The following is a 15,193-nucleotide window of genomic DNA, read 5'->3' on the forward strand; positions in this document are numbered from 1 at the left end:
GCCTCTGTGAGAGCTCAGTGGAGCTGGAAGCGGGTACCTGGAGGCAGGGGCTGTGCTCAGCAGGCCTTGTATTGCTGATGTGTTCCTGGGGTGCCTGGCACGAAGCTCTCCAGCCCCTGGGAACATTGTCAGCTCAGTGCTTGCCTTGAGGACAGCAATTGTGTGACTTCAGAAACAACTGCATTGTTGCTCATCACCCCCAGCCCCTGATAGCCCATACTGAGGACACCATAGGAACAATGGTCAACATTACCACATAGATAGATAGATAGGCTTGGCAGTAGGGAATATAAGTTCCAAGCATGATACCTTGCAAAAGCAGGCAGATAAAGCAGCTTTCAACTACATGAAGTGCTCCTTTCTGCTCATACCCTTTTTGTTTGTTCATGTTTAAGACACAGAGGAAGAAATCGTCATACTTGTCTACCTGAATGGTTTTCTTAATCACATAACGATTCAAGAGGTGTCTTGTGTTATACAAGGGAAAATAATCGCATCCTCCTTGGCTTATGTCATTCAGCTGTGTTTCTGAGGGAGCAGGCTCCAGCTCTTCCCAGAGCTAATCTTGCAGTGTCACTGTGCTACCCTTGGCTGCTCAGCAGTTGGAGATGTTGCAGCCTTGCCCAGGGCTTGTTCTGGCAACATTTTTAGGGTTTTGAAACCAGTCTTACACAGCCATGAACTTTGATTTTGGAGCCCTTAGCAAGTTGGTAATACATACTGGTCATAGCCAAATAACGACAAGCTAATGTCTGAGCTGCTCATATCTGTGTTGCACCCAAAAAAAAGGAATCTTCCCCTTATTTAAACAGTGCTGCAAAAGCAGATGTCTCTAAGTGCTCTGAGGAGCTTCAAGTTTGACTCAGCCATGCCTGTACTGCCAACATACAGCTTTCCAGAAGGTTAGAAGGAAAGTTATAAATATATTTAATACATAATTCTGCAGCAACAGCAGACAAATTTTATGATTTAGGCTGTTCCTTCTGTTGGTTTCCTTGCAAAAGCTTAGGCTGGTTGCTAGGCAACTGGCATAAAAAAAAGTACATTTCTCTTTGTATTGCAGGCAGGAACCTTGGGAGCAACAGAGGCCTCAGATGGCTCCTTAAATAGCATTGCTGGGGAACGAAAGTTAAAATATTGAACATCCATTGGTTAAAGATCGTGTTACAAAGGTCAGCTATCTAGGGGATATTCAATAGTTTGGTTTCGTTTGGCGCAAAGGAAAGATTAGAAGGGAGTTTGCCTGTATGCTGTAGATAGTACGAAAAATGGAAATTTCCTAAGATGCCTGGCTGTCAAGCAGAATACCTAGGTGGGCTATATAATTACCTTCAGGCTTAACTCTCTTTCCTTGACAGAAAGTGTGAAGTGAGGTGTTTGTCACAATTAGCAAGGACAAATGTATGCTTATAGATCTTAGAATTTAAGAGGTACTTTTAAGAGGGAGTGTTGGAAGCTGCTTAACTCCAGTGCTGTAATTTGCTAAATATGAGGTAAAAGAAAAGGGAGAGAATTGGTCCTTGTGTTAAGAGAAGTAAATGTCTTAGGGGAATAATGTTAATGCTGAGGGATTCACAGAAATTTCTGAATTCAGTTGAAGGGTAACACCAAAACAACTAATTCCAGAGTTCTCAATTGCTGGCTCACACTGTCATCTTTCTGTGTTGGTTCAAGGTCATTTATAGTTAAATGTCTATGAATCCCAGGATACAGGGAATATTAATTCTTGCATAGTGATGAAAGATTTCCTCTCCTTCACCACAATCCCTTTGAAATAATGCAGTTTTTACAGTCAGATAGGATGATGCTAGAAATACAGCAGTACTGGTTGTGGAGATTCATCTCTGTACTAAACTGCCAGGTGAATTGGGAATGAGACTGTCTACCAAAACCACCACTGTGAGGTGAAAAGTTTTTTCCCTCTGGCTAAGACATATTGCCAAAGAAGGAAAAAAACTAGAAAAGTCTTTGGAACCTTTGCAAGAGGAGAGCAATTATTTATAGCGTGTCAAAGTTTGTCTGGCATGATTTACTGTCTGGGAATTTTTCTTTCTTTTACTTATATCTGTGGTTTCTTATCTTCTAAATATGAAACAAGTTCCTAACATCCTTCTTTTGTTGCTTTGGTATAGTGAGAGAGCAGAGGAGGGGAAAGAAAATTATGCTGGAGTAAGCTAGGAAAACCAGCATTTGGGCAGCATCTATGAGTTTATCATAACTGATGGCAAGACCTCATGTACAAGAATCTTTGAGGAGTATGTCTTCATGCTTCATTACTGAATTAGTAAATGAGGAATGAGAATTGTGTTCTGTATTTGGATAGTTGTTTTTCTTTACATTTTACTCCCTTAAAGAATTCAAAACCACGGCTGCTGTAATTACTTAGGGGAAGGTGTCTTCTCTTTGCTTCTCCTTCCCCATAGTTTCCTTGTGATTTCTTGCTGGAGATCAAGAAGTGCCCTTGCCCCCAAATTGCATGTGGTACATACAGCTCTTTCAGAAGCCTGTATCAAAAGCAGCCATTTTTATCAGTATTGCTTTCTACTTCCCAGAAACTGCCTAATTTTTTTCTCAGAAATTGTTGTAAAGGATGTTTGTGATCTCTGCAGAAGAAAAATATGGTATGTAAGTGGATTAGATAAGGGGAAAATTGACAAAGAAAACCAGGTTTGTACAGATCTTGGATTTAAATATGCAACAGTAGTGCCATGTTCATCTTTGTCTCCATTTTAAAAACCCTAAAGTTGTTGTTATGTGAAGGATGGAGATGCCCAATCAGGTATTTGAAATTCTTAAGTCCCTTACTCTTTTTGAAATTTCTTCGATGGCTGAACATTCTCATTAGAACAATATTTCCACTCCATAACCTGATTTGAACTGTGTGCTTTGTTGGTCATAACAAAGGGAGGACGGTCATGAATCTTAAATCTGATGAAGATCCCAAGGCTGAGAACTTCTACGTTAGACCTCCCATAAGCAAAATTGAAACCCCCATGAGGCAGCTGTCAGCAAGTTTGCCATTTTTTTAAACCACGTCTGTTTAACCGGTCTGTGTGTGTTTGAGGGAACATTAAAAGCCTTCTTCCCAGAGAGAGGCCAAATGAGACTCAGAGGCAAATCCCTAGTTTTCTGAAGTCCTTGGGAACTGGTTCCAGTGCAGTTATTATAATCCAGCAATTAGCAAGCTAAACAGAAAGAACTGAAATCCTGTCTTAAATTATGATGTGAGCCCCTCTAAAGCTCAGAATTATGAGTAGGAAGCATGCACTGAATTGGAGTTTAATTTCTGCTCTTCTCAAAACATTCCTCACCAATAAATCTAATTATTATTGCCTTGCAGCGAATCTCACAAACAATGTGCTTGGCTGCCTGGTCCACCCACACTAAGTGAAAGAATATGTACATTTTAATTATCAGATTATTTCAATGTTGTACAAACACTGTTTCATATTAAGTATTTTTACAAACCAATGACATCTGTATTCAGTAATGAGTGGATAATATTTTTCCCCTGGATATTAATGTCTGTAATTAGTATCTTTAAGAAACCTTGATACTATATGTCATGCCAGTCTCCCCTAAGTAAGGTCACTGTGGAAGTGGGATATTATTTCTCCTGTCATTCCTTGACTAACATTTTCATCATCTATATAAAATATCTGCTGAGTAAAGTTTTCAAGGTGAAATTATGTAATGGCTCTTGAATTTTTAAAATGCAGCTGGGGAGAAAGGCTTCATATCACCCTGTTTCTAAAACCCATTCTGCTCCATATGTTTAGTTGCAAATTTTATAAACCTCTTTAAAGTGACATAACTTTGTAAATGTTTAAGAAGCAGTGTGGAAACTGTGGCTCTCACTCTTGTAAACCCATGTTCAGAAGTTCCTGAGTGCATGTAATAAAGTGACTCCACGTGTGAGGTGTTTGGGTGTAGGCACAGGCTGGGACATTCTGCTTTGCAGCATTGAGTAGTCACTGTTTTGCAGTTGCCTCCTGAGCAGACTTGGGACTTGTATCACTTCTCTTCTGATGTAGACCTGGTGAAGTCCTACGGCTGTGGCCCAGATTAGGACAGGCCTGTCACTGCTTTGGTTTGTGCTAGTGCTGGTTGTGCTGACCCACAGGAGAGCTGTCACCAGCTCCCAGGTGCCTCCTGCTTTCCCTGCAGTCACGCTGCTGATGGGGAGCTGAAAAACCACCACTGGGTTCAGTTTGTGTCTGTTTCTGCAACCTTTGACTATGGACAATGTCTTTTACATATCTGGCCTTTTTAATTCACTTTTGTGTGGTGAGATGACAAGGATGGATGGAGTTCAGTTGCGGATATACTGACTGTCATGGTGCATGTTGTCCTGCTGGCACGTTTATTTTTTCTGGAAGCACCTGTGAGGTTGGAATATATGTACAAGAGCAAGATGATGATGTGCCAGGTAGGTTCCTTGTGGGGTTATGCTTGGATTTCCAACATGTCCAGTATACTACTGGGAATACCAGCTACTTGCAATGCAGGTAGCATTCTGTGAGAGAGAGGAGTAAGATGCCATTAAAACCTGAGATACCACTTGTTCTGAACAAATAGGTGTCAGAGAGGTTCATTCTGAGGGATGCTAGTCACCTTGTGACAGCAAAGCCCAGTGATGTGTTCCTTCCTGTATCTAAGAGCTGAATTACCCGTGTCTTTATTTCTGAGAGGGATGAGGTAATGGTTCAAGCTCCAGGACAAAGTTTATTGATTCCCATCTTTGCTCTGAGACAAGCTTCCTTCTGGCTTTAGGCAAATTGTGCGTTTTGAATTGTAAAATGGCAACTATTTCCTTACTTTTATTGATCATACCTGATGCTCTAGGTAAGGGGAAGCAAGAGGAAGAACATAGGGCGTGCCGTTGCTCTTCTTCAGACCACGCATCAGGGTGTGCTTTTCAAGCGGCAGGGTTTGCTCTCTGCTGCTGTGGAGCTCAGATCTTTGATTATGAAACCCCTCTTAGTATGAGCATGGCTGATGTACATCTGTTTTTCCATCTCTTCAGACTCCCTTCTAAGCAAATTCCTAAACCAGGCTTTTAAATGCAGTAGCAAGAGGTGGACCTTCAGTTCGGTGGAGAAAGGAGTCAGCAGGCGCAGCCCGATTTGGTGTGGCAGGAGGGAGGGGAAGTGCTGATGTCTGGTGGGAAGCTGCCATGCAGGGAATTGCAGCAGACACCAGACTCAGATGCCTGTGCTGGTCAGAATTCTGGTAGGGAGAGCCTCTGGGGGCCAGGAGGGAGATGCCTGGGACCCGATAAGAATAGCTGTTATTTTGACTTTACAAGCTTCTGTTGCCGCTCTCCCGTATTATGGAAAGGCCATGACTATTTAATGTGCTTCTGAGCAGGAACACTGAGTCAGAGAGGCCTGCATGTGTCTTGAGACTATGTGGAAGAGTTTAGGAGGAAAGGGGCATGCAAGGAGAAATTCTAAAAGAATAAAACTTCTCCTTTCTCAAGGATGAGAAAATTTGAATGGATCAGGGATCAGTAGTGAGGAAGGTTTAATCATGATAGAAACTGTGGTTCAGGTGGGATGGGCTGGGAGACTGTGATAGGGTAACTTCTTTTGCCTCCTCCTCAGCTGACTAGGTCTTCATACCGCCATCTCAGACCAGAGCTTTCCTTGTTCTCCTTTAAACCATCTGAAATGTGGCAGCCATGAGTATGTGCTGTAAAAAGCAATGTTTGCAGAGCACATTGAATCATAACAGCTGTGTAACTGCTGATCTTAATAAGTGTCCTCATTAATGGTAACCTAACACCAGGAAGACAGCAAGAGTTTTATGGGCTTTCTTTCTAAGAAGTATCTTGCTTGGACTGCCCACTGAACAGTGTATTCATCTGCAGTTGCTTGCTCCACCCTTTGTATGGTGGGGTCCCAATTGTATTCTTGTATGTCCTGGAATTGTAGAAGACATAAAACAACCTACCAGGCAGATTACTTTAGCTGCACAAACCTCTCTGAGTAGAGTTGGCCTAAAATGTTAATGTACTGGAGGATAAGCTCTTTATGATCTTTATGATCTGTCTTACTGGGACATGGTTATATGCAAAGAAAACTATAGCAGAATTCTTGTATATTGAGAGGGCAGAGTTAAAATAACCAGTGCATTAACAGCTAAGGAAAACTTTCTTGTGCACAGCCAGGGCTGGCTCTTTGGTGTGTTTCCTCTGAGCGTGGGAAGGGCATGTGTTTGTGAGCACATGTGCACACACATGTGTCTGTGTGTGGAGGTGGGAATAAAGTTGCTAACTTGTTGCTGACGTGATTCTTTTCTCCATAGTACTTCTTTGTACATGTCACTGAAATATCTTGCTTGGACTCTGTAACAGCATTGTCTAATCAGCCTTTTTTATTTCCTCCTTCTCTCTCCCACTTCTCTTCCAGTCGGCATATGCTGTGTCAGTGCTCAAAGAATGTGCTAAACTGCGACCTACGGATCCCACCGTTCCTCTTCTGGCTGCCAAGGTCTGCATTGGGTCGCTGCACTGGGTAAGCAAGCTGATGCAATTCTTATTATGTAACAGATCAGGTTCTGCAGTGGCAGTGCCATAGTGTAGTTGCAGTGGGAAGAAAGGGAATCCCTGCTAAAAATCATGCACATGTGTGCCTTTCAAAAAAAGTGTAAATCCCAGCAAGAAATTTTGCAGTGAGTCGTTGAAATGTGTTTTACTGGCATACTAAAAAAAGGAGGAGGGTGGAAAGCTGTAACAGCCATGCTGAGGACTGCTTCTTCAACTGAGTGTTGTGTTGAATTGGCTACTCTTGTAGCCCCTGGAAGAAAAAAGTTAATAGTTATAAGTGGACTGTTAGACAGTTTGAGTCCACTGGATAACTCAGTCCTGTGTTCTTGAAGTTGATGTGTCAGTGTTTTGTGCTCTGGATGTGTTAATGTATGCCCCAGAAGAAGAGTGGGAGTGGAAGTTGGTGCCCGTGATTATCCAAAGGAGCAGAAACATCTGTCACACTTTTGCTACTTGGTTTAATTAACTGAATAGCAGCCTGCTGTTCTCACCTGTCCTCACCACGAGGTGTCCCTACAGTCAGTGAAGGATTACAATTGCTAGTAGAAGTAAAACAAAGATGCAAGAAAACATGAAAGAAAACACTAAAAGAATCTGCCCAGATTTTGGTGAAAAGTTCTTTCACATTTGCTGTTGTTGTGCCCTCTTACCCCTGCCTCCCCATCCTCTCCATCCCTATGTGGTGAAAGCTGGTGTTCAGCTAAACTTGAGTTCTGTCAGTTGACACCACCATGAGGAAGGCCATCTGGTTATGTATGTTTTTGAATGAACTAAACTGTTCAGACTGTAATGGTTAAACTTATATATGAGTCAGCAAGAACTGGGCAGCATCTTGTTCTAGGAAAAATCTTCCAGGTCTGAGGGCCTTCAGGGAATCCTTCCTGAACTACCCAACCTACCTCTGCTCTACATATGAGCAATTTAGCTTTGTACCCATAGCTCAGTATCTAAATTTTGAGGGCTGAAAGTCATTCAGTGATATAAAATAACATTCACAGTGAATATTATTTTTTAAAATGAAGCAAATAAGGGTTTTTTCTGTTCTTAGAGATGTAAAACAGTGTGAAAGCCAGGCATTACAACTGTGTTGACCAGGCTTACTAGTGTCTCTGATGAAGTTTTCCAGACACAGCTAGCATATAAAAAATACCTTGTTATAAAGACACTTAGAAAAGACAGTGAGGCTGTAATTCAGTTCCACCTCTGTCCTTGGGCAATCCCATGTCTTCAGACTTCTCATATATGGCAGAGCTGGTAAAGCAAAAGGCGAACCCTAAAAAATAAGAAAGGGAAGAAGGGAAAAATGAGCTGTTTTTTTGACTATTGCAAAGCAAGAGGGCTTTTTCTTTTATCTACTGCTTTTTCAGTTTATCTACTGCTTTTTCAGTTACTTAATCAGACTGTGGCTTAGAACTGGAGTGCAGTATGAAATGAAAACATGATTTCACAAGAGGGTAATTTTACTGCAGTTATCTAGAGCACAACCTTATGAACTAAAACCAAATTAAAAATATTCCTCTCCCCTCTTCCTTTCAGTCACTGGCCTGTGATCTACCCTCATATGAAATTTGATGATGGAATAGAAGATTTTTAATTAAGGGGAGTCAGAGGGAAATCAGAGCATCTTTTAAAAGAACTGAAATGATAGGTTCCCACATCTCACAGTCAAAGGGATGCTTCTGATATTACTGCCAGACTCCTGTGACTAATAAAGACCTTCCTGCTTAGCAGAGCTGTTTTTCTAAATGTCATCCTTACAGTAATTATTTGCATTTAAATTACATGGCAATCAAATCAGAATTGAATAATTTAAACTGGAAGTGAACAAGTTGATCAATGCCAGTATAAATAGAAAGGAGGGATAGACATGGCACAGGAACTGTCTAATGGACAAATATTAACAGTTGCAGATACTCAAATACGTCTTGCTTTTCAGAACATATAAAACACGATTAATTTCTCAATTAGGAAATATATCTATGTATTTGATTGCTGGCTAGGCAGGAAAAGGGTGAAATCAGATCAACATTTATCCAAATTAAAGAGCTGATTTATGTCCTGCATCTGTCTACTATATGCTTTCGGTGCAGTATTATATCCAGTTTGTTTATAGCCCATGGGCAAACAGTACTTAGTCTTTTTTCAGTTACTAGCAATAAAGAAAACCCCAAAACACAACATTTATGCAGCTGGATAATTACAGAATGTCATAAGAAGCACAGAACAGTTTCTTTCATGATTAATCTAGTGATCACTTAACTCGTTTTGTTGGCTTTGTACGTGATGTCTCAGCACACTTTAAAAACCAGGGGAAAAAAAATTAATTGAAATGTAGTGTAGTGATTTACAACACTGAGGATGCTCAGATCACATCTATGAAATAATCCCTCAATGGAGAACAAATCAAAGTGAAAACATGCATACATTCATACAGTTCCATGCAAATCAATGTATAACAGAGCCTGATGCGGAAAAGAACTGAACCGCCTTCAGCTTCTGTTGTGACAGTATGACCAGATTATTAGCTGATGTAAGTTGGCACTACTCCACTGGCATATTACTGGCACCATGCTGGCTTACATCAGGAGATGATCTGCCCCATCAACCACTAGCTTTTAGGATGGGGCCTGCAGTAAACAACTGAATGGTATAAGCAGTGTTTTGGTTACCTTTTTCAGAATTACAGGTTTTCAAAATCTTTAAAAAAATAAAAAATAAAAAAAAAGGTGTAAACAATAAATCAATACTTGATTAATTCTAAAGCTTAAGCCAGTAGTCTTGGAGGACCAGAAAAGCTCCAAAACTAGTGCACTTATATAAACCACATTTGTATGGTCAGGGTGCAGTCAGGCCTGTACCTAATACAAATATGAAAGTTTTCAGCCAAGTTTGAATTTTTATATACTGTATCTAGCCCATTACACAGGTGTTACAAATGTGTTTGTAGTGGGCTCAGAATTACTTTTGAGGTGTCATGCTGCTGAGCCTTCCAGTTTGCTGGGTTTTCAGCATGCGGTTTGCTGAATTTGCATGTGGATGATTTCTGTCATGTGAACACAAAGCCCATTTGTGTTTAGCCAGCTGTCTTTTAGCTTTCTAGAATGCACTAGGAAGTCTTTGAGTATTGTAGTTCAGAGTATTGTTTTAAATTTTCATAGGAAAAAAGTCGAAGTAGCTTTTGTTGGAATATGTCCATACTGAGGTTGTCCTGCCTTGCTCCACTATAAATTCAGAGTTCCGCTTACTAAAAGGCTTCCTGCAATTTCCTCTTTCGCTCAGCCTTCCCTGGCGCGGCCTCAGCTGAATGCTCACTTGCCTATTTTGGCAGTGACTTTGAGTTGCAGCATGAGTTGTTGTTTTTAATATTTTAATAGTACAGAACTGTTAATTTCACTACTAATCTAGGTTCTCCAGGATCCTGTTATGCCAGGTCTTGTGAAAATACTAAAAAAGGAACTTCTGCCTACAAGCAAGTGTTAGATATTGAATTTCTCCATTTTAGGAGCCTTATTTAAAACATTTAGGATTACTGTGATACTTTCCTGTGTCTTTTACTCCATTGATTTCAATGGAGACACATTAAAAACCTTGTAAATACACACAGAGCAAAATGGACTGCAGTGCTAGGATAGGCTTGAATTTTCTGGAACTCTGCTCTGACAGAAACCAGGACAACATGAGGCATATTCTTGCTATTTTCATTGCACCACAATTGATACAATAGCAATAGTGGTGTTGTGTAGAACTTGCGTAGCACTGAATGATGCCAGAATTACCAGCTGGTATGAACTTTTGGAGGGACTTCCTCCCATGGCGAAAGCTGAAGCACAAGATGGTGCTGTGCCTGAGACTTTTCCCTCATTTCTTTCAACTGATATGCACAGCGAAGTGTTCTGCTCCAGCACTTTGCTGGGAAGACAGGGAATATCAGGGAAAGGGAGAAGTGTGGTGTTGGGCCAGGGCAGACCATGCATGGAGTTGTAAAAGCTGAGTAAGACATACCGTGAGGTCAGGACGTCACGGTGTGTGTGTGTGTCGGGGGAGGCTAGCAGGATATAGATTTAGAGCTGCATACTTCTGAGGTAATAACTTATCATTCGTTACTTTCAAAGACCACTTAATCAGAGAGTGCCTCTCTCTCCTTCCATCTGTTGTTGACCCTGCCACTGTAGATAATAAGTGCTGTGCATGTGCTTGTACCCAGTCACTTAGGAGCCCTGAAGTTGCCTGGAAATGCTTAGGTCTTATTGCAGTATGAATAGTATTGAAAGATCAAATCCAGTCCTGTTCCCAGATTTATTCTGCCTGCTGAGTGGACATTCTAGAGGATTGACATCCCTGGGATGAGAGGCTACTGAGAAAGCAATGAATGGCAAGGAGCTACTAGAGATTTCTTCCGTCTTTTAAAAGACATTCTTGCTTACATCACCGCTACTGTTACTGGGGCAATCCCATGAGTTTTAAATATTAAAAATGACCAAGAATTTTTCCTTCCATACATCTTCTTTATGAACAAACCGCTCTCACTACAGTGGAGGAAAGGCCTGAGTATTCCTAAGTGCTGAGGGCTGAGCTTAGACACAGAGTAAGTTGTTGGGCTTTACAGTGGTGACACAAAGAGAAAATGCTGACTGGACCAACCATAGAAAACACAGGATTTTTTTTTTTTCTGACACAGGTAACATGTTTACAGCTCTGTATGCTGTAAACATCTGTGGGACAAAACCTTTTCATTAGACTATGCCTTATTGACCACTTTCTTTCTATAATTTTTCCACTTAAAATTCTCTTTTCACAATATTTATTTTCTTCTCTTTGAATTATTCTCTATACCTACAACCCAGTGTCATGAAAATTAAAAGAAGAGGTCAATTCAACAAGGTAATATCGTGTAATTTTGCATAGATACCCTTTTCATAGGATTTGAGTTGCTTAAGTACTTGGATATCATTCAGTGTCACTGGTGTCCAAACTCACCTACTTCACTAACCTTGTCTGCTGTCCTAAGTCCAGTGTCATTTGATGTATTTCCTGCCTCTCCTCTTGTGTGCTCCTCTTTTGGCACAGCAGGTTGCCATTTTCATGCTGCTGTACATCATCAATTTGCTTGTCTTCAGTTATTCTAAATGTGTGCTGGTGAGAACTGCAGCTCTCACTTAGTCCTGGAGGGTGTTGATTCAGTGGGGTAGGGCTTGAGCTTTTCTAAAAACAAGCTGGGTGGCAGTTGGAAACCAGCTGGGTGGCACTAGGCCAGGGGACAGCACCTGCTGTTCTCCACTCCCTTGTCAGTATGCCCCTGGGCTTGGCTGAAGCACACACCAAAAGCTGCAGTCAAGTAACAAGGGTGGCTGGAACAGCCAGTCTCTGTACCAGAGGAAATAGCCCTCAGGGTAACACAGCTAGCAATTGTTCTTTTTCTATCAAACGTGATGGAGGCAGTAGAAGGGGAAAAAAACCAACCAGCCTCACAGTATTACCACCTCATTGGCGTGAGTTCAGTTTAGCAGTCTGTCTCTCTCCACGTACCAGGTGTCTGCCTGTTTCTGGTGTGGTGGAGACGTTGCTTAGCTAGTGCTTCCAGGTGCCTCCTGACAGTTTATACAGCTTGAGTTCAAAGTGCAAAAAGTTCCTCATAGGTTTTTTCCTCTGTGCGTGCTTTCTGAACTTTATTCCATGCAAGTCTTGGAGGCAGGGAACTTCTCCCTGCAACCTGGGATGCTACCCTACGCTCCATCAGCTTTTCAGTGCCAGGTATGCAGAAGAGTGTAAGAACAGTAAGGGCCAAATTGGAGGTATATCTGTATGGCTTTGAGACTTTGTTTCTTGCTTGCTTCTGAGAGAATAGAAGTAGTGACACTAAGGAAACTGAATTCTAGCTGTTACTGGCCCAAAAAAGTATCTTTTCTATGGTGTTGGGAGCTGCTAGCAACCAGGTAACAGTAGGACACTCTCTGTATTTCCTAATCACAAAGTGATGCTGTGCCATGCCTGCTGTGCAGAAGCTTACTGGCAAGGACCTGTAAATTGCAACAGGAAGTTTTGATGATTTTTCTTGCCCTTCCAATGCAGTATTATGTCACCTTAACATTGGAGTACTCTTCTGAAGTGAATGAATCACTTAGGTGTCCTTCATACTGAGGCTGGCTCCTGGCTGTGCAGCAGGAGTAGTAATGGACATTTTGATTCTCCTGATAAGCTTTTGCCACTCAGCTCACTTCTGTGTACCTTGAGCTCACAGCTTCTGTGAGTCCCATAGGGTGAGATTTTACATACCTGGCACCACATGGGGAGAGGAGAAAGAGGGAGCAGCTCCTGCTTCAGGTCATGTGGCAACATGGAGGAGAATGGTTCTATCTGATGTGTCACCACAGGGGTTGATGCCTCATTTGATGGCTTCCCCCTTCCCTTTTTCATCACTGCAATACAGAGTGGAGACATATCTTTAAGGATCCCCACAGACACAGCTTTACTGGCAGATCACAGCTCAGGCTCATTGCTGGTCCCTCACTTGGGGGTGTGGAGAGGGAGTTTTCATCCGGACTGCAATCTGGTATTCCTTGCAGTTTAGTTGGTAGCTCCAAGTGTGTCCCAAGGGGGTTATTCCTGTTTGAGATAGTAGCTTCCAGATTCCCAGTTGACTAGGCAATCAGCAAGAGTGATGCAGAGTTGAACCTCACAGTGGGTGATGTGAGTGAAAGGTTTGGCTTTTCACACTTGCCCAGGATGATTGAAGAGTAGGAAAATGGGAGAAGAGGGGGCAGATGGCTACCACAGCAGGGCTGGCGGGGTAAGTGTCTCAGTGCTGAAAGAAAGAAAAGTAAATGTTCTCATAAACAGAACCAGCTGTGCTGGAGTTTGCAAGGCCACTTATTTTCAAAGCAGACTTCAACTGACCTAAGTTTGCATTCATAAGAATCTTTGTGGCTAGTCAAAGTGCCATTAGTGTTTAATATGAGTAAATGTTTACAGGAATGTGCTGGAAGTGCTGTTTCAGCCATTCTGAAAAGTTGTAGTTTTAATTATTCAAACATTAGATTAATCTGACACTGACAGTTGGCCCTGGATAACTGGCAGGCAAGAAGGCTGAATGGTGTACTGCTGATTTATGTAGTATAGGCCATCAGTCAGAGGCTGGAAATACCATCAGGTGACCATTCAGAGAAACAATGGAGCAAAATCTCTCCAATTTAAATGTCTCCATTTCAGCTCCAAACCTGTCATTTAATCTTTTTCTTCATACACTCAACACACCCCTACCCTTGTTCACTAGTCATTAGAATTCCTTGTATAGTTCTTTTCTTCATTTAATGGAGACTTCTTGAATGAAAGTGTGTGTGGGGGAGAAAAGGATAAACAATGAAGAAAGACAGTGGGAATATAGCTGTTTATGGTGGCAAAGAGGTGCATCATGAATTTTTGGGCTGCAGAGATTTCATGTCTTACATAAAAGTTCCTGAGAGCTGAAGAATTCAGGGTTTTTTTCATAGAAGGGGTTTTTTTGTTGGTTTGTAGGTTTTGTTTTTTGGTTTGGTTTTTTTTCTGTGTGGGAAGTCATGGGACATTTTCTTCTCAATTGTCCTAGGCTCTGGTCCAGAACACACTTTCAGTTTGTGGCAGGGAAGTCAGTAGGGCTACTGACAATATTAAGAAATCGCTTGAAATGAATCTCTGTCTTCCTCATGTGATCAGAGTTTAAAGGGTCTCATCTGAACATCACTGATGTCAGTAGGACTATTTCTGTTGGTTTGGGTAGACTTCGGACTCAAAGACAGTCCTAGCAGTTTAGTTTGTAGCCCAGGTATTCCCCAAGAGGATGTTCTTGTTTCAGTTAGTAGTTTCCAGATTAATAGTTGACTGGGCAATGAGCAAGACTGTAATGATTTCAAAGTGCTTTCAGGAAAGAGTTTGATGATAACATTGGTTATTGGACTGACTGATCTGAGATTTCAGAAATTTGGGGACTTATCAGTCTACATCTAATTTGAATTGTATGGCCTCAAGGCGTTTAATAAATCCCAGCTCCTTTATTTATGAAACCATTAATGTTGTCACCTGAATGTCTTCAGGTGATGTGACTTGGAGGCCCATTGACAGGATATTATGTCAAGTCAAGTAGATTCTGTTCATAGGTAGCATATTAACAGATCTCTGTGGAAGGGAAATTTCTAGTCTGCTGGTACATTTTGATTCAAGTTTGTTATGGATGAGTCATTTGAGATGTTAAGGAGCCAATAGGTACTGAAGTCTGATGAAACTGAGTATCAAGAGGGCACACGACTGCAGGACTTGTGCCTAAACCACATGGCTTTCAAACAAAAAAGTACTTTCTCAAAATTAAACAACTCCATTCCTTGAAGTCAGTTGTCATGCAGTAAAAGTTTCCAAAAGGAGGATTTTTCCGATAGTGTAATGACATTTGCATCTTGATTAGGGTTGACTGTCATGGTTGACAGGAACTGCATACTGTCTTGTACAGAAAGGAGATCTTCCTGTGGGCTCTGTCTTTCAGGCATTACTTACAGCTTTGCCTGTACCTCTCCAACCTGCACATTTCTAGGTATGTACCATCTACAGGTCTTAGTCCTTTCTACTTATAACGAGTGAGTGATGGTAGTGAGACTCTAAAGTTAGAAATAAGAAACA

General features: G+C 41.5%; 1 protein-coding gene across 6 annotated transcripts in view; it reads left to right on the plus strand.

The window, feature by feature from the left end:
* The window catches only part of TTC7A (tetratricopeptide repeat domain 7A), a 172,654-nt gene that overhangs the window by 49,530 nt on the left and 107,931 nt on the right, over window positions 1-15,193 (plus strand). For all 6 annotated transcript variants that reach the window (XM_032684594.1, XM_032684595.1, XM_032684599.1 and 3 more), the window contains one exon: window positions 6,414-6,518. In XM_032684594.1, the coding sequence (XP_032540485.1) occupies window positions 6,414-6,518 (105 nt within the window). The remainder of the gene's footprint in view (window positions 1-6,413; window positions 6,519-15,193) is intronic.

Source organism: Chiroxiphia lanceolata, chromosome 3, assembly GCF_009829145.1.
Source record: "Chiroxiphia lanceolata isolate bChiLan1 chromosome 3, bChiLan1.pri, whole genome shotgun sequence".
Lineage (NCBI taxonomy): Eukaryota > Metazoa > Chordata > Aves > Passeriformes > Pipridae > Chiroxiphia > Chiroxiphia lanceolata.